General features: G+C 32.7%; 2 protein-coding genes across 3 annotated transcripts in view; one reads left to right on the top strand and one right to left on the bottom strand.

Moving 5' to 3' along the window:
- Window positions 1-6,659: 6,659 nt before the first annotated feature.
- On the bottom strand, window positions 6,660-11,362 carry LOC134694242 (uncharacterized). Its single transcript, XM_063555243.1, has 2 exons — window positions 11,205-11,362; window positions 6,660-8,225 (listed from the first exon to the last, which is right to left on the bottom strand). The coding sequence occupies exon 2, from the start codon at window positions 8,220-8,222 to the stop codon at window positions 6,660-6,662; it is 1,563 nt and encodes a 520-aa protein (XP_063411313.1). The 5' UTR covers window positions 8,223-8,225; window positions 11,205-11,362.
- Window positions 11,363-17,204: 5,842 nt separating this feature from the next.
- The window catches only part of LOC134695490 (N-acetylneuraminate 9-O-acetyltransferase-like), a 34,940-nt gene continuing 34,725 nt past the window's right edge, over window positions 17,205-17,419 (top strand). For both annotated transcript variants that reach the window (XM_063556768.1, XM_063556767.1), the window contains exon 1: window positions 17,205-17,339. In XM_063556768.1, coding sequence (XP_063412838.1) covers window positions 17,207-17,339 — 133 coding nt within the window. In that variant the 5' untranslated portion in view covers window positions 17,205-17,206. The remainder of the gene's footprint in view (window positions 17,340-17,419) is intronic.

The following is a 17,419-nucleotide window of genomic DNA, read 5'->3' as shown; positions in this document are numbered from 1 at the left end:
CATTTTAAAAAAAAGGGGGGGGGGGGGGGGGTATACTGTTTTACCTCTGTCTGTCCTTCCATCAGTCCATCCATCCCATGAATTGTTTTCATCACATTTTTCTCAGGAACTACAATACAAGGATTTCTGAAATTTGGTTTCAGGGTCTATCTAAGTCAGATTTACCGTGTGATTCGTTTTCAGATTGATCACTTGAAAACTTCCTGTTTACCAAACACTTGTATGATTTTACACATGATAGCCCATTTAAAAAAAAAATCGTCACATTTTTCTACGGAACTTCAATACAAGGATATCTGAAATTTGGTTTCAGGTTTTTATATAAGTCAGCTATACCGTGTGATGCGTTTTCAGATTCATCACTTGACAACTTCCTGTTTACCGAGGACTTGTATATTTTTACACTATTAATATTATCCACTTGCAGCGGGGGTATCATCAGTGAGCAGTAGATCGCAGTTTCACTTGTTTTGTTTTACATTGGATACACTTTAACTTAACAATTGCATGTTAAAACATAAAATCCGAATGACTGATCTTAATATTGAGGGTGAAATTATTACACATCAATATCAGATTTACACTAATTCCATTGGATTTTGGATGTGTACTGATTGATAATTAAGTCTTAAATGCATGATTTTTTTGTCGAGCCTGCAACTTTTGTTGCAGAAAGCTCGACATAGGGATAGTGATCCTGCGGCGGTCGCGGCTACAGCGGTGGTGGCGGTGTTAGCTCACTTCTTAAAAGGTTTATATTTTAGAAGATGAAAGCCCTGGATGCTTCATACTTTGTATATAAATGCCTCATGTTATGAACTTTCTGTCAGTCACATGTCCAATGTCCTTGACCTCATTTTCATGGTTCAGTGACCACTTGAAAAAAAAGTTCAGAATTTTTGTAATGTTGAATTCTCTCTTATTATAAGTAATAGGAAAACTATATTTGGTATGTGTTTACCTTGCAAGGTCCTCATGCCCGTCAGACAGTCTTCACTTGACCTCTACCTCATTTCATGGATCAGTGAACAAGGTTAAGTTTTGATGGTCAAGTCCATATCTCAGATACTATAAGCAATCGGGCTAGTATATTTGGTGTATGGAAGGACTGTAAGGTGTACATGTCCAACTTGCAGGTGTCACCTGACCTTGACCTCATTTTCATGGTTCAGTGGTCATAGTTAAGTTTTTGTGTTTTGGTCTATTTTATTCATACTTTATGCAACAGGTCTACTATATTTATTGTATGGAATGATTGTAAGGTGTACATGTCTAGCAGGCAGATGTCATCTGATCTTGACCTCATTTTCATGGTTCAGTGGTCTAAAGTTATTTTTTTATACGACCGCAAATTTTGAAAAAAATTCGTCGTATATTGCTATCACGTTGGCGTCGTCGTCTGCGTCGTCGTCGTCGTCCGAATAGCTTTTAGTTTTCGCACTCTAACTTAAGTAAAAGTGAATAGAAATCTATGAAATTTTAACACAAAGTTTATGACCATAAAAGGAAGGTTGGTATTGATTTTGGGAGTTTTGATCCCAACATTTTAGGAATTAGGGGCCCAAATAAGCATTTTCTTGGTTTTCGCACTATAACTTTAGTTTAAGTTAATAGAAATCTATGAAATTTTGACACAAGGTTTATGACCACAAAAGAAAGGTTGTGATTGATTTTGGGAGTTTTGGTTTCAACAGTTTAGGAATTAGGGGCCAAAAAAGGGTCAAAATAAGCATTATTCTTGGTTTTTGCACAATAACTTTAGTTTAAGTAAATAGAAATCAATGAAATTTAAACACAATGTTTATGACCACAAAAGGAAGATTGGTATGGATTTTGGGAGTTTAGGTCCCAACAGTTTAGGAATTAAGGGCCAAAAAGGGACCCACATAAGCACTTTTCTTGGTTTTCGCACCATAACGTTAGTATAAGAAAATAGAAATCTATGAAATTTAAACACAAGGTTTATGACCATAAAAGGAAGGTTGGTATTGATTTTGGGAGTTTTGGTCCAAACAGTTTAGGAAAAAGGGGCCCAAAGGGTCCAAAATTAAATTTTGTTTGATTTCATCAAAATTGAATAATTGGGGTTCTTTGATATGCCGAATCTAACTGTGTATGTAGATTCTTAACTTTTGGTCATGTTTTCAAATTGGTCTACATTAAGGTCCAAAGGGTCCAAAATTAAACTTAGTTTGATTTTGACAAAAAATGAATCGGTTGGGTTCTTTGATATGTTGAATCTAAAAATGTACTTAGATTCTTGATTATTGGCCCAGTTTTCAAGTTGGTCCAAATCTGGGCCCAAAATTAAACTTTATTTGATTTCATCAAAAATTGAATAAATGGGGTTCTTTGATATGCCAAATCTAACTGTGTATGTAGATTCTTCATTTTTGGTCCCGTTTTCAAATTGGCCTACATTAAGGTCCAAAGGGTCCAAAATTAAACTAAGTTTGATTTTAACAAAAATTAAATTCTTGGGCCTCTTTGATATGCTGAATCTAAACATGTACTTAGATTTTTGATTATGGACCCAGTTTTCAAGTTGGTCCAAATCAGGATCTAAAATTATTATATTAAGTATTGTGCAATAGCAAGTCTTTTCAATTGCACAGTATTGTGCAATGGCAAGAAATATCTAATTTCACAATATTGTGAAATAGCAAATTATTTTTTATTTATAGTTATCTTTCTTTGTCCAGAATAGTAAGCAAGAAATATCTTATTGCAAGAATTTTTTTTAATTGGAGTTATCTTTGTCCAGAATCAACTTAATTCTTTGTTATATACAATATACAATGTATACTCACTTTTTACTACCAACTGATAAATTTAAATAATCTTTACCATTCAGTGATAACAAGCAGTTTTTTTACATCTTAATATTTTATGATGTATTTAAATAAGTAGTTATTGTTGCAAACTCCATTAGAATATTTTAATTGAGATTAGTTTTGGAATAAGGGAAAGGGGGATGTGATTAAAAAATTGGGTTCAATTTTTCTCATTTGAAATTTCATAAATAAAAAGAAAATTTCTTCAAACATTTTTTTGAGAGGATTAATATTCAACAGCATAGTGAATTGCTCTAAGAGAAAACAAAAATTTTAAGTTCATTAGAACACATTCAATCTGTGTCAGAAACCTATGCTGTGTCAACTATTAAATCACAATCCAAATTTAGAGCTGAATCCAGCTTGAATGTTGTGTCCATACTTGCCCCAACCGTTCAGGGTTCAACCTCTGCGGTCGTATAAAGCTACGCCCTGCGGAGCATCTGGTTAAGTTTTGGTCTTTTTATCTAATATTATATGCCAAAGGTCAACTATATTTGGTGTACTGAAATATATTATGATCTATATGTCAGTCCCACATGTTTTATTTGACCAACTATATTTGTTGTATGGAAGCATTGTTAGCTGTACATGTCTGCCTGGCATTGTTTATCTGAACCTTGACCTCATTGTCATGGTTCATTGGTCTTTGTTTAGCTATCTTGGTTAAAGTTAAGTTTATGTGACAGTTGTAATAAAGTTTTATACTTAGGACTATCAACATAATATCAGTGATTAGTGAAGAAGGCGAGACATTTCAGTTTGTGCACTCTTGTTATTAGTAGTTGGTGGCTTTGAACTAGCTGTCAGTAACTGCGAGTACTCTCAGATCTGTACGTAATGTCTTTTTGTTGTTGGGGTATACAAGTACTCAGCCACATCCACTCTGTGTAGTATTTCTATTTGTATCCATCTGATGTGTTAAACCTTTTTCAACTGATTTGTATAGTTCGTTCTTATGTTGTAATGTTACACCACTGTCCCAGGTTAGGGGGAGTGTTGGGATCCTGCTTACATGTTTAACCCTGCCACATTCTGTGTGTATGTGCCTGTTCCAAGTCAGGAGCCTATAATTCAGTGGTTGTTGTTTGTTGATGTGTAACATATTTGTTTTTCGTTATTTTTTTTTTATATTTTTTGTACATAAATTAGGCTGTAGTCTCGTTTAAATTGTTTTACATTTGTCATTTTGGGGCCTTTTATAGCTGACTATGCAGTATGGGCTTTGCTCATTGTTGAAGCTCGTACCGTGACCTATAGTTGTTAATTTCTATGCTATTTGGTCTCTTGTGAAGAGTTGTCTCATTGGCAATTATACCACATCTTCTTTTTTATATTATAACAAGTTGTCTGACCAAAACCAAGAACACCATCAACTTAGCGGTATGCATAGAAAAACTCTTTCTACATAATTCTAAAAGACTCTTTACGTAATAATCTATTAGTTATATAATTATCTTGTGAATACAACGGATTCATTGTTGTTCTTGAGATACTAATTTTTCATAAAGTTTCATAGGTTTACATTTTGAAATGTACTATACTTATTTTATTTATTTATGTATTTCCCTGTCCCGAAATGTTTTGCATTTACGTGTACTGTATTTCATGTAATGATATTATTTTAGGGGTATATTTAACATTGCCATAAAAGCGTGCCCTGTACCAAAACAGGAAAATGGCAGTTGTTATCCAATAGTCCGTTTCTATGTATGTTGCATTGTTGTTTGTTTTTTGTTGCACTTCAGTGTTTCTGTTGGTTCGTTGTTTCCCTCGGTTTTATAACTGTACCGCTTCTATTCTCCAGAATGTATTGATTATTGATTTTTTATCGCTCTTTAGAGTATAACAAACAACTCTTAAGGTGTTTTCATATATTTTATCAAGCTATAATTTAGATTTCGTAATTCTTTGGTTGACCATTTATTTAATTTTTCAAACTGTCAAGATAAAAAATCTCAAATTTAATATAAAAAAATAATAAGCATGTATTCTTCTTTTCGTGGTTTAAAGTTTCTTTAGATAAGTAAGTTGCTGAAAAAAATATAATAAACAGATATAAACAATTCCAAATTTTCACATTTTTTTTTTTAAATGGTTATAAAGTTTCACATTTGTTTCAAATTTGCAATTTCCTTAATGAAAAATGCATGAAAAAAATTAAACTACCCATAACACTTCGGTTTTTTACATTTCATGAGCAGAAGATTATTTAATTTAGTAAAATACAATCTTATAAACCCATCAAAGTATCATACTTTACATAAATGTAAAGAAAAACAACAAAAAATTACCAAAAAAAGACTCATTTTTGCAAGAGTTATTTTCCCTTCCAATGTTAATTTCCATAGGAAATTAAAAATGCTGATTTTGAGTTTTCCCCAAGTTAGATTTTATAGGACTTTTTTCTGTGTGTATAAAGGACATAATGCTATAGATTAGAACTAAAACATTTTCTGTTTTCAATTAGTTTGAGGTTAAATCTTAGTTTGACTGGACTATTTTAGTTTGTAACCCGGATTTGTTTTCTCTCAATCCATTTATGACTTTTGAACAACGGTATACTGTTGTTGCCTTTATTTAACTGCGAATTTAATGTATAATAGTTAAATGATGTATAATTGTTCTGTTCGTTTGTATTAAAGGGGATCTCAACAAGAACTTGAAGTCGAATAATCATGAAATTACATTTTTTCTTCAATCCACAAATATTGTATTTACGAAAATAAATGAATCCTTGCAGGTAGATATCAAGCTAAGCATGATTAATATCAACTAAAACAAATTTAACTAAACATTTCAATACTTCTATGAACAATATGTATATCTTTTTATAAGTGGAATATATACATCACTACAAACAAAGTTTTATTTAACAGTAGCTTAAAATAATACTAAGGAGGTAAAGCTCAGGTAGTACACAGGCATGTAAATTGGCCGTACAATTACATGCCTGTGAAGAACAGAACGACAGATGGACAGACAGAGGAGCAAAAAAAATACCCCCCGACATTTGGTTATAAGGGGATAAAAATTAATGCTACTATTAGTATCTCTAGCATATAAAGAAGATTCAAATGAATATTATGCTATGTATGATGTACAAATGACACTGCTTGCTAATGAGCAGAATTTTAATTTGCATCATATAGAAAATTGATTAATTATCCCAATCACAAAAAAAGAATAAGTGCATTGTTACTGATACATGTATTCAGTTTCTAACCTAATTGAAATTAACATCCTCTATTCAATTAAGAACCGTGAACGAATAAGGATAATTTGCATGCAAAGTAAAGTTTTATTGTATAGGAAATCATTTACAAGCAAGAATTTTCAACAGTTAAATATGTGAGGTCTTATCAGGTAGCCTAGTCATTTTGACCACCAACCCATACTTTATATCGACCTTATAAGTGGTCAATATCTCAGGAATTATGGCCCTAAATCAATGGTAACCATTTGTTTAGTGGTCATAATTGATGGTAGAGATTTATATTAGAGTATATATACCAGGAAGTCAATTGACACCCAAGGAAAATATTCCGATGATGTACGCAGAAAGGTCTTTTGTTCGAATACTCGGACGAATCACATTTACATGGAAGTCCATGGAACAAATTGGACTTGCCAAAAATACATATAGAATCGATTTTATGTCATTTTCTAAAATGCAACTGCACTGTTATTTTAATAACACTCTATTCATGTATTCAAAATTCTTGTAAGAGCCCTTTACTTGTCTCTTTGTGTTCTATAGAATTCAGATTAATCTGCCATTTAAATTCTACGGCATCCATCACATATGTTGTTTTAACTGCATATTTATCCATAAGATAAATTGAATTTTGTAACGTAATTGGCTAATTCGTCGTTTGTAACAGAGCGATAACAAATAAAAACAGATGACTCACTAAAACAAATAATCTGAGGAAACGTCAGTCCATCCTCTTTGCTAATCAATACTTTGCTCTCCTGTCCATCCTTTGATATAACTATTATTCTATCAGATACCATGTCTGCTACAATAATGTTACCATAAGTATCTGTACAAAGTCCCCTTGGTCCTAAAAAATCCTGCTGATATTGCCAGATCTGTTCACCTGATTTGTTAATGCAACTTACTGCTTTGCCTTTATAGTCACTAAAGATTACTACGTCATTACAGCAAACAAGATTATACAGTAGTGTTTCATTCTGAACTTCTATTGACGCCAGCTGTGTGTTTCCTTCCATGTCTATAAAACGGATTTCATTCCTATGCAAACCTACAACCAGAGCATTATTGGAGGAAGATAAACCCCAACACTTTTTGTCTAATGTAATAACTTTGGTTATGGTTTCATTCTCTATATTGAACATCTTAATGGCCTTCTCACGAGGATACGTTATTGCAATAGCGTTCTGTTTGATCTGTGTGACATTCCGGGCTCCATCATCAAAAGTTAGTTGTTTCTGAAGTTTCCCATCTGAAGTAAGTATACTAACGTTACCCCGTAGTTCAACTACTATAATTCTTCCATCCAACAGACAAATCATGTCACTGATACTTATAACATCCTTTAAGTTAATCTGTATCGTTGTTTCAATAGTCATTGTCATGTTATTTATGTTTGGTTGGTATTGTAATTCTACTTGTCCTTCCCTGCCAAAACTTATTTCTTTCCTCAATGTTATTTCGGTTTCACCAACCTTCACTTCTCCTAAGGACGTTAGTGATTGTACTTTGCTTAATATCTGTATCTCATCATTTTGCTTTAACTTGATGTCAACCTCTCTAACCGTCTCATTCTGTTCGTCAACATATCGTTGACATTGATGAACGTGTTGTTCAATCTGATGTAATTCTAGAAATGATTGAAGTTTTGAAGTATGGGAGTGAACTGTACGTAAATCATCTTGCGCTTCCTTTAACCTTTTCTTTTGTTCTTCAATTTCCTTCATGAAATCTGTTAATTTTGATTTTTCCAGCCCCCATATGGTATCCGCTTCTTTGCATAACTTCTTCTCCAGGTTGTCCAAATGTTTATTGATTTCCGTTTTAATTTCACTGATTGATGCCTTTATGTTTTGGTATTGTTTTTCTCCTCTTTGTAGGTTTTCTGATTTGTTGTGAGCCAGTTTATTCAAAAAGTTTAAAATAAAGTTGATTTCATTTCCTACAGAATCTTTTGATTTTTCAATGTTAGTTTTCTCCACTACACTTGCTAAACTACTTATCCCAGTACATTTTGAATGACTCTGAGGAATGCATTCATCACAGCAAGGCATTAAATGACTTGGGCAGTACGACCTGAGCTGTTGACCATGTGCGTCACATTCTGTTTTATTTGGGCCAAAGGCATAATGCTGAGCAGGTGTGCTTGTTACACTTTTTCTTGTTGCCATGACCTAATTAAAATAATAAAAAAAAAATATTTTTAAAGTGACTTCAGTTATTTTTTTAAGTTTATCCGACAAGTAGTTCATTGTAGTGTTTATTTTGACTAGCCATCAAACGAGCTTCATTCTTCCATTTTTCTTAAAATGTCCTGAATTTCCAAGTCAGGAATACGTTATTGTTATCAAATAGTTTGTTTCTATGTATGTTGCATCGGCGTTTGATGCATTTCAGTGTTCCTGTTGTTCCACTGTTTCCCTCGAATTTAATTTGTAACCCAGATTTTTTTTTTCTCAATCGAGTTGAGACTTTTGGACCACGGTATACTACTGTTGCCTTTATTAGTTTGTTTTTATGGTATTCATTTGACGTGGTTCTGTACTAATACATCCCCGTCATTGTGTTGTTTTTCTATGATAATATTTTGTATTTTTGTCGTTCAGTTTTGCTTATATGCTTTGTCTATGTGACTATTTGTGTTTCTTGGTTACACATGACGTTGCTCTGTTCTTATACATCCCGTCATTGTGTAAATGTACCATGGTTAATGTGTGTTAACATATTTGTTTGTTTTATAGTAATTAAGATAAAAACACAATGTAAACTGCTGTACACCTATTTTTGACATTTGTACTTATCATCTGTTTTGTTGACAAATCGTTGTCAATCAAATGGAATTCTAAGCGACTGTTATACAAGGTATAGCTAGCTATAAAACCACATAAAATCTCCCATTTTCTACATACGTAAATGCATGTACCAAGTCAAGAATATGACAGTTGTTGTCCATTCGGTTGATGTTTTTGAGCTTTTGATTTTGCCATTTGATAAGGGACTTTCCGTACATAGATTAGGCCGTAAGTTTTCTTGTTTTAATTTTTTTTATCATTTGTCTTTTTTGAGATATTTTAAACTGACTATGCGGTATTGGTTCTCCTTATTGTTTAAAGCTAATCGGTGACCTAAATTCGATAAATTCAATGCCTTCTGATGGAGAGCAGTCAGAATGGCTATCATACCGCATCTTTTTATGTTTATATTGATAATCATATCGCTATTCTACTGAACAACGTCAGAGGTAATGGCATGTTACGTCATTTTGTAACCCCTCCACTCGTTTGTGAAAACCAATTATCAGTGGAGAATATCGATATTGATAAAGTAATTTTGTGATGAACCACCCTGATTTTACCAGAAAATATACTGGAGATGATATTATCGAAGTGCTGGAATTTTGTATCGACAATATATTTGTTTAGTCGGAAGATTGATATTTCCATATACAATAGGTATTATAATGGGTACTAATTGTGCACATCTACCTGTCGATTTGTTTTTATACTTGTATGAAGCAGAATGCATTCAGAACTTTCTAAAGGATAAAAAGAAAAAGCTCCTTGCGAAATTCTTTAATTTTACTTTCAGATATATTGATGATGTCATATCACTCAATAATCCATATTTCAGCTCATATATCCAAGCGAACTTGAAATTAAGGATACTACTGATACTAGCAGTGCTGCTTCGTACCTTGATCTCTTTCTCAATATTGACACAGATGGACGACTTCACACTAAAATCTATGACAAACGAGACGATGTCAACTCCCCTATTATGAATTTCCCATTTCACAGCAGTAACATTACCCTCTGCCCCCTCGTATGGTGTTTACATATCTCAATTGATACGTTATGCTCGTCCATGTTCACCTTATACGGCCTTCATATATAGTAGTGTGTTCTTTACGCAGAAACGGCTCCGAAAATGTTAAGAGGGGTGAGGTTAAAAATGACACTCCGTAAATTATATGGAAAATCACGAATTGGTTAATCCATATGATGTGTCGGTGTCTGAACTAACTAAGGACGTGTTTTCCACATCTTAGATTGATGCTTAGCATTCTGTCTTTTAACCCGGATTATGACGGTCTTGCTGAGTGTGAATTCGCATTGGTATAAGACGTGTCTCGATATTTGTTTATCGAGCGCTCATGTGCTTAGCTACGAAGTTTTATTTGTAGTTTTAATCGGATATTGTTTTATGTCTTATCGCTTGTAGAAGTGATTCTATTTTTTTTCTATTCGTATGTAAAAGTAAAGATAATCAATCATCCAGTTCATTTGGATGATTTTAGTTTAAAGCAACTATGTGCACTGGATTTATTTGTTTCACAAAGTTTGATTTGGATGAAAGGCCGACATACCACAATTCTGTATCAATATTCTTGTAAATATTATGAAATACATCAAATAACATAATGAGAAGCCTAATCATGATTTATATCCAATTTTAAGAAATTTGTATAACGTTGTTGCATTCGTGTTAGAGACACACATTTTGTAAATCTATTTTTTTCTATCTGTTTTTGTGTAATGTCCTAATTTATTTTAGTTGTTCGTTGTTATTCTGAGGTTAACATGTCGAAATGAACTATAATATCATTTATGAATGTATTTATCTGTCTTTGGTGTTCTTGTGTGTATTTATACTGTATTCTCGTCATGTAATGTTGTGATTTTAGTGGTATATATAACATTGCCATACAGCGCAAAGGTTTGGCTAGCCAAACAACCAGATTCAACCCACCATTTTTCTTAAAATGTTCTGTAGTTCGTTTCTATGTTTGATGCATTGTTGTTTGGTGTTTTTCTATTGCACTTCTGTGTTCTGTTATTTCGTTATTTTTATCTTATAGATGATGTGTTCCGTTCGGTTTTAGTTTGTAACCCGGATTTGTTTTCTCGCAATCGATTTATGACTTTTGAGCAGCGGTTTGATACTGTTTCTTGTATTTTATTAAACAATCCAAATATACAAACTTTGCCGTTGTATTGACAACAAAATTAGAAAAGAAAATAGAAAAAAAACAAGTTTATTTTTAGGGCAAACAACATAAATTTGTAACAGATTTCCAATAAACAGATAACAATTTCCCCATTTTACCTCATCAATCTAAAATGGTGGAGTAAAATCTACTTAAATATATATACCTCAAACACAAAAAACGGATCAACAGTATGTCTAGGTGAAATTGTGTTCCTTCACTTATTACTAATATCTTGGTCGACCATTTTGAATAATATAAGGGTTTTACCTGATTTAAGTTAACATGAATCTTTAAATGACATTTTTGAATAGTAATATAATATCCATGTATATTACTTTTTCATGTATACACGGAAGTTTAAATTTATAAACAAAGAATTCTATACTTGTGTAAATAGAAAAAATATTTCTTTAAATGCTAAATGTATATTGAGTTCATTGTATAAGACAAGCTCCAGTGACTTGATATCTGAATGCATTACATGTAATAGGGTTAAATTAACATGCTTGTGAGAGTATAATCCTCCGTAGCATTTCACAGTGGTGCAATAGCAAACATAAAATACAAATAAGAATCATGCATCATAGTCTCTTGAGGCTTAAGTTGAAGAGCTTGATCGCTACATATTTTTTCAAGTTTAAATGTGTTAGATTACTGTTACTTTATTGTGTATAACCCCACACCACCTTTTTATTGAGAAATAAAGTATATCTTCATCTACAAATCTGTGTGTTTATCTGTAGAGGACCAATCTGTGTTCGTGTCGTTGAGTTGTTTCTAAGTTATATTATCAAACCCAAATACTTTAAGTCACATTTATACAATTTCACAACAGTGTACGTATTGATGAAATATAATGTATTGGATAAACGCCTGTTGTTTAGTGTATTCATGTATATATAAGGGAAGTATACTCTTGAAACACATGTAAAGAAAGGCTATGCTCAGAGCCTAAGATAAATCAAAGGGAGTCATTGGTAAAGCAAGTGGGCAAGTATATTTACAATCCGGAAAATGTTGAACTGTTAAAATTACAAAATGTTAAAAAATGGTGTCGTACCAAACGGGTTTCAGACTAGTAGGTGTTGAAATATAGGTGCTACACCTACATCACCTCTTATGGTGGGCTTGTAGTCCCCGATGGTATCGTCAGCTCAATAGACAGTACCCCTGATGAAGGTAAATCCAGAAAAGCGCTTCGGACGCAAGAAATTATTACACTTGTTGTTTTCACTTTTTTACATCACTGGGTCGAATCCCGACTCGATACCTCTGCTGGTGGACTATCAGTCCCCGAGGGTATCATCAGCTCAGTAGTCAGTACTTTGGCACTGACATGATTTAACAAACTTTACTCAATTTGCCCTTTTAGAATTTTTTAAATTATCAAGAAACTAAGGTTTAGACTCCCTCAGGCAAAGTTGGCTTTAGATGAATTTGGCTTTTTATTTTAGGTATTTTTGGCACATAGCTCTTCAACGGTTTGGTTACTTTTACATCTTCGGATTTCAAATGTTTGGCTTTGAGCGTTCCTGATGAAGGTAAATCCAGAAAAGCGCTTCGGACGCAAGAAATTATTAAACGTGTTGTTTTCAATATTTTACATCACTGGGTCGATACATCTGCTGGTGGACTATCAGTCCCCGAAGGTATCACCAGCTCAGTAGTCAGTACTTTGGTACTACTTGCCATAACAAACTTTACTAAATTTGCCCGTTTATAATTTTTTAAATTATCAAGAAACTAAGGTTTCAACTCCTTCAGGCAAAGTTGGCTTTAGATGAATTTGGCTATTTATTTTAGCTATTTTTGACATATAGCTCTTCAATGGTTTCGGTACTATACATCTTTGGATTTCAAATGTTTGGCTTTGGGCATTCCTGATTTTGGCCTCATATTTCAGGTTCATCGAACGAAAGATTTTGGACACTTTTTAAACACTTCAGTGTCTATCTTAATGGATTCAATTAGTTTATGTAAAAGATTTTAACTGATTAGGTCATTAAAAAACGCTCCGATTCAAGCTTATACATGTATATGTAAAATCTCTCAAATATGCAAAAAAAAACGTCACTTTTCAGATGTTTTTTGTCAAAAATGAAAGTGGCCGCATCCGTGTTCATCCTCAACCTTTAATTATGTTATGTACTATCATCAAATACAACTTATATTTCAATATTATGAATGACACGCATGTGGCAACATTCATTTTAAACGGTAACCATCTAAATTTTAACTGAAATGCTCAAATTGTGAAGATTTCAGTAATTTAGCATGACTTAATGATGCTAGTACCCGATAGATGTGCATTGTATCGTCAAAAACAGCCCATATTTATGTACCAGAAACATTCTACTTTCCAGTAAATAGCTAAAAAATTACGTTTTCATACTTTTGTAAAACTGCTTTATTTTGGGGCCAAAAAGGGGTCTTACCGAACCTACTCCTTTTGTTAGCAGTTATTTACCCCTTTGCCATAATTTCCCAGAATATACAGGTAATAATTTCACAATGTATATACTGTAGATCATTTTGTAATAAAAAAAAACAAAAAAAAAAAACGTTTGACATTGACGCCCTGCATTTGATTACATCAACTATTGTATTTTAATTTATATTGTATGTTTCTCTGTAAACTTGTATCTATATTTTAGAGAATAAAGTATATATCATTAGTTTACATTACCAATCTTAAAGAAGGAGTAAAACCTATTAAAATGTATATACCTCAATCAGAAAGCTACATCAGCTGTATGAATGGCAAAGTATACCTCCAATTGTCCTCACAATTTACTAAAACCTCTGTCGACCATTTTCCATAAGATAATGATTTTACCTGATATATTTTAGCACAAATATCTGAATTGTATTTGTGAATTGTAATATGATATCTATTGATAATAAATTGTTTTACGTACAAAGGGATTTAAATTTATCTACATCTACAAAAGTCTATATTTGTGTGAATAGCAAAACATATTTTGTTGTATGTAATATCTATTTTGAGTTCATTTCGTTAAACCAGCTCCTGGCTTGGAATCTGAATGCATAAAATGGTGGGCTAAATATCTTAGGGAGAGTACAGTGGTGTAATAGCAAAACATAATAATAGCAAAAAATAAATGCAGCAGTAGAATACCGCTGTTCCAAATTTATAAATCGATTTAGAAAAAAAACCCAAATATTTCTCATCACAGATTTTTAAGGGTCCATTTGGGGGGTAATCTAAAGCTTGTTCGCTACATATCTTGTTTTTGGTTTGTTAGATTACTGTAACTTGTGTTTACCCCAATACCACCTTTTATTAAAAAATAATGTACATCATCATCTACTAATTTGTTTGTGTATATCCGTGGAGGACAACTGTGTTCAGTGTAACCCTTGTTCGTCTGTATGTCCCATGCGTACGACACAAGCTTGGTTTCCGTTTTCTAACTTAAGTTTGCCACAACCAAATGTTATGAAACTTACACCCACACCCGATGCTTATAAACAGAAAACACAGATCAATTTTGAATTTGGTGGAGTCACTTGTACCGTTCTATAATTATGCCCATTTACAAAAGGAAAAATTTCTAATTGTTTCGTTCTATTTTCTTTCTTCAGTTTACCTCAACAAAATGTTATGAAACTTATACACAATACTTATTATCATAAAATGCAGATCAAGTGTGAATTTTGGGTGCGTTACTTTTACTGTTCTAGAATTATGCCCTTTAAAAAATGGGGAAAATTGCTGGATTTTTCCTTTCCTATTTCTAACGTAAGTCTGCCTCAACTGAATTGTTATGAAACGTATAAACAATGCATGTTACCACAAAACTCAGATGAAGTACAAATTTGGGTTGTATGAATTATACAGTTCATGAGTCATGTCCCTTTATAACATCATATGCAAGCGGGGCATCATCTGATTTTAAATGCTATATATATTTTTTGGTGCCTTAATATGCAGGTTTTCGAAATAAATTCAATTTGAACCTTCTCTGTAAGAATCCATTGATCTTTGTTATCGTTTCTTAATTTTACAGAAAATATTTTAAACGCCCCCTTGCCGAACCTTTGGACACACTCATCATACATGAACCTACCTTTACATTTTACACACGTAAATGTACAAATTGCTAAATCAAAATCACCCCAAAACACCACTGATTCATTCATAAATCAAGGGACTTGATAATGATAGTTGAATTTAACAATATCTCTATTGTTTAGCGACTTATACTTAATTTGCTTTAAATTACTTAATTTTCATTTCCTTTTCTTTGTGTCTGATTTTATAGATACAAAGTGAATGACTATGGGTAAATCTTGTATGTATCTGTATGCACCTGTATATATGAGTACTTTGTGGATACCAAAAACGGCTTTTATACAACGTCAGAGAGAGCGTCGTCGATTCATGGACGGTGCTCGAGAGCAGCTTTGAAGCTATCAACGCTCGATGTGCGCACTACAATGTCTTCTATGTGGTTCCACTCGATCACTGTTTTTGCAAACTGAATCGGAATTTGAATATTGTGGTGTCTTGCTTTTTGGAATTTTAAATCTTGGCAGTTCGCATTGTTCTTGGCTCGCTTTTCCACAATATGGGTTGGTTGATAGTTCCAAATTTGAATGTCAGTTTTTTATTTCAGAAAAATAAAATACATTTCTATAGGGCATATAGATAAATACGGAGTGTTTTTGTAATTCCTACTTCTTAGTTTTACATCATGTTTAACTTCTGGAAAAAAAATCCAGTTTTTCTAGATTGATACACTTTAAGGATAATTCAAAATTTGGCAACAAAATGAAATTTAATTATCAAAAATAGAGCCTGGGACATAATATACACGTGTATATATGGTACGTATATATTGATTGGCCAAGACTGATATAAACTTACATGCAGCCAATAAATAAGTCACCCTACAATCCCCATTGTTTTTTAATACTATGATTTAATTTCCTTTTTATTCCGCATCTTGTTCACTGATGAGAATTCTTATTGAAAACAAGAAATTCTATCTATATTATAACAGAGATGTTTTACCCCAGAACGGCCATTCACATGCATGTGTTGAGATTCATTGAAACATTTTATATATTAAAGGTCTCACATGAGGCATGATAGTACACCAATATAACAAGTAAGCCTTGAAATAATGCATGAACATGCATATTTACAAATATATGAATAAATGAGAAGGTAAATATCATTTGTAAACTGACATTACTGCCAATTTTACAGAACTTAGCTAAGCCAACAAGAACAAAGGACAATGTACGATAAGGCCCGTTTTTGCCCCCCCTAATTTTCTTATTTTTCAAATTCCGTTTTGGAAAGCTACTGTTAATGTTAAAATATTCCCTGAGGTTTGAAGTTTGTTAAGATAAACTTCAAACCCCAGGATTTTTTTATTCCATTGTCATGAGAACTGTTTTAGCCGTGTCTAAATCGGCATAATTTTCTTCGGGTCACGTAGGCGCACGGTATACAATTTTAAGAAACGATGGCAAAATATCGTAATTTCTATTTCTTTTGGCGTTTTTTATGTCCTTTTTCCCCTCACCTAGCACATTCTCTTAATTTAATTGTTTTGTAGCTCATCCAAACAAACTTCAAACCTAAGTGAATCTTTTAAAATGATAACTTAGTAGCGACTTTTCAAATCAAAATTTGAAAAATAAGAAAATAGGCCGTAGCCAAAAACGAGCCCGTTATCGTACCTTGTTCTTTATCTTTGCTGTTCATTAAATAAGAGAAACTCATATTAGTATCATCTTAATACTTGTATTATATGTCTCTGATATGAACCACATATTCTCTCCGGCTGATCATCTATCAATTGTCAGTGTAAAATCTAACACATTCAATATGTAACCTATGACTACTGCACCTATATTTATACAAATTGATTTTTAAATCAATAGGCAATGTAGTTAAATAATCATCAAAACCAAACTCAGTTTTGTACTTTCTATAATTTAAACATTTTGACGTATTTCTCAATCAGCAACTATTATAATTATCTCCCTTGTCACAATCAGTAACACCGCAAGTGCTTTTGCACTTTGATTTATGTAAAATTTACTCGAGTCAGTATTGCGTTTGACATCTACGTAAAACGTACGAATGTTTTAAACTTTAATTTGATATAAAAATATTCTTGTCGACAAATGGCTGAGCAGCAACGACCTACGACAACACATGAAATAACTTACTATTTGAATATCGAAAATGCAAAAATTATTGCCCTCTTTATGGTCACAGGGTTTCTGATGTACCATGGAGTAATTCACCTGAAATACAGTAAGTTTACGCTTACTACTTAGGATTTAGAACTGTGTGTTTCCAAACTTACTACTCTAGACTAATTTTCCAAATAATTT

The sequence above is a fragment of the Mytilus trossulus genome, chromosome 13 (assembly GCF_036588685.1).
Source record: "Mytilus trossulus isolate FHL-02 chromosome 13, PNRI_Mtr1.1.1.hap1, whole genome shotgun sequence".
NCBI lineage: Eukaryota > Metazoa > Mollusca > Bivalvia > Mytilida > Mytilidae > Mytilus > Mytilus trossulus.
This window is presented reverse-complemented; position numbering and strand designations above follow the sequence as displayed.

Bases quoted from the DNA above. Each gene is read 5' to 3' on its own strand.
- LOC134694242 (XM_063555243.1), bottom strand. From the start codon at position 8,222: ATGGCAACAAGAAAAAGTGTAACAAGCACACCTGCTCAGCATTATGCC.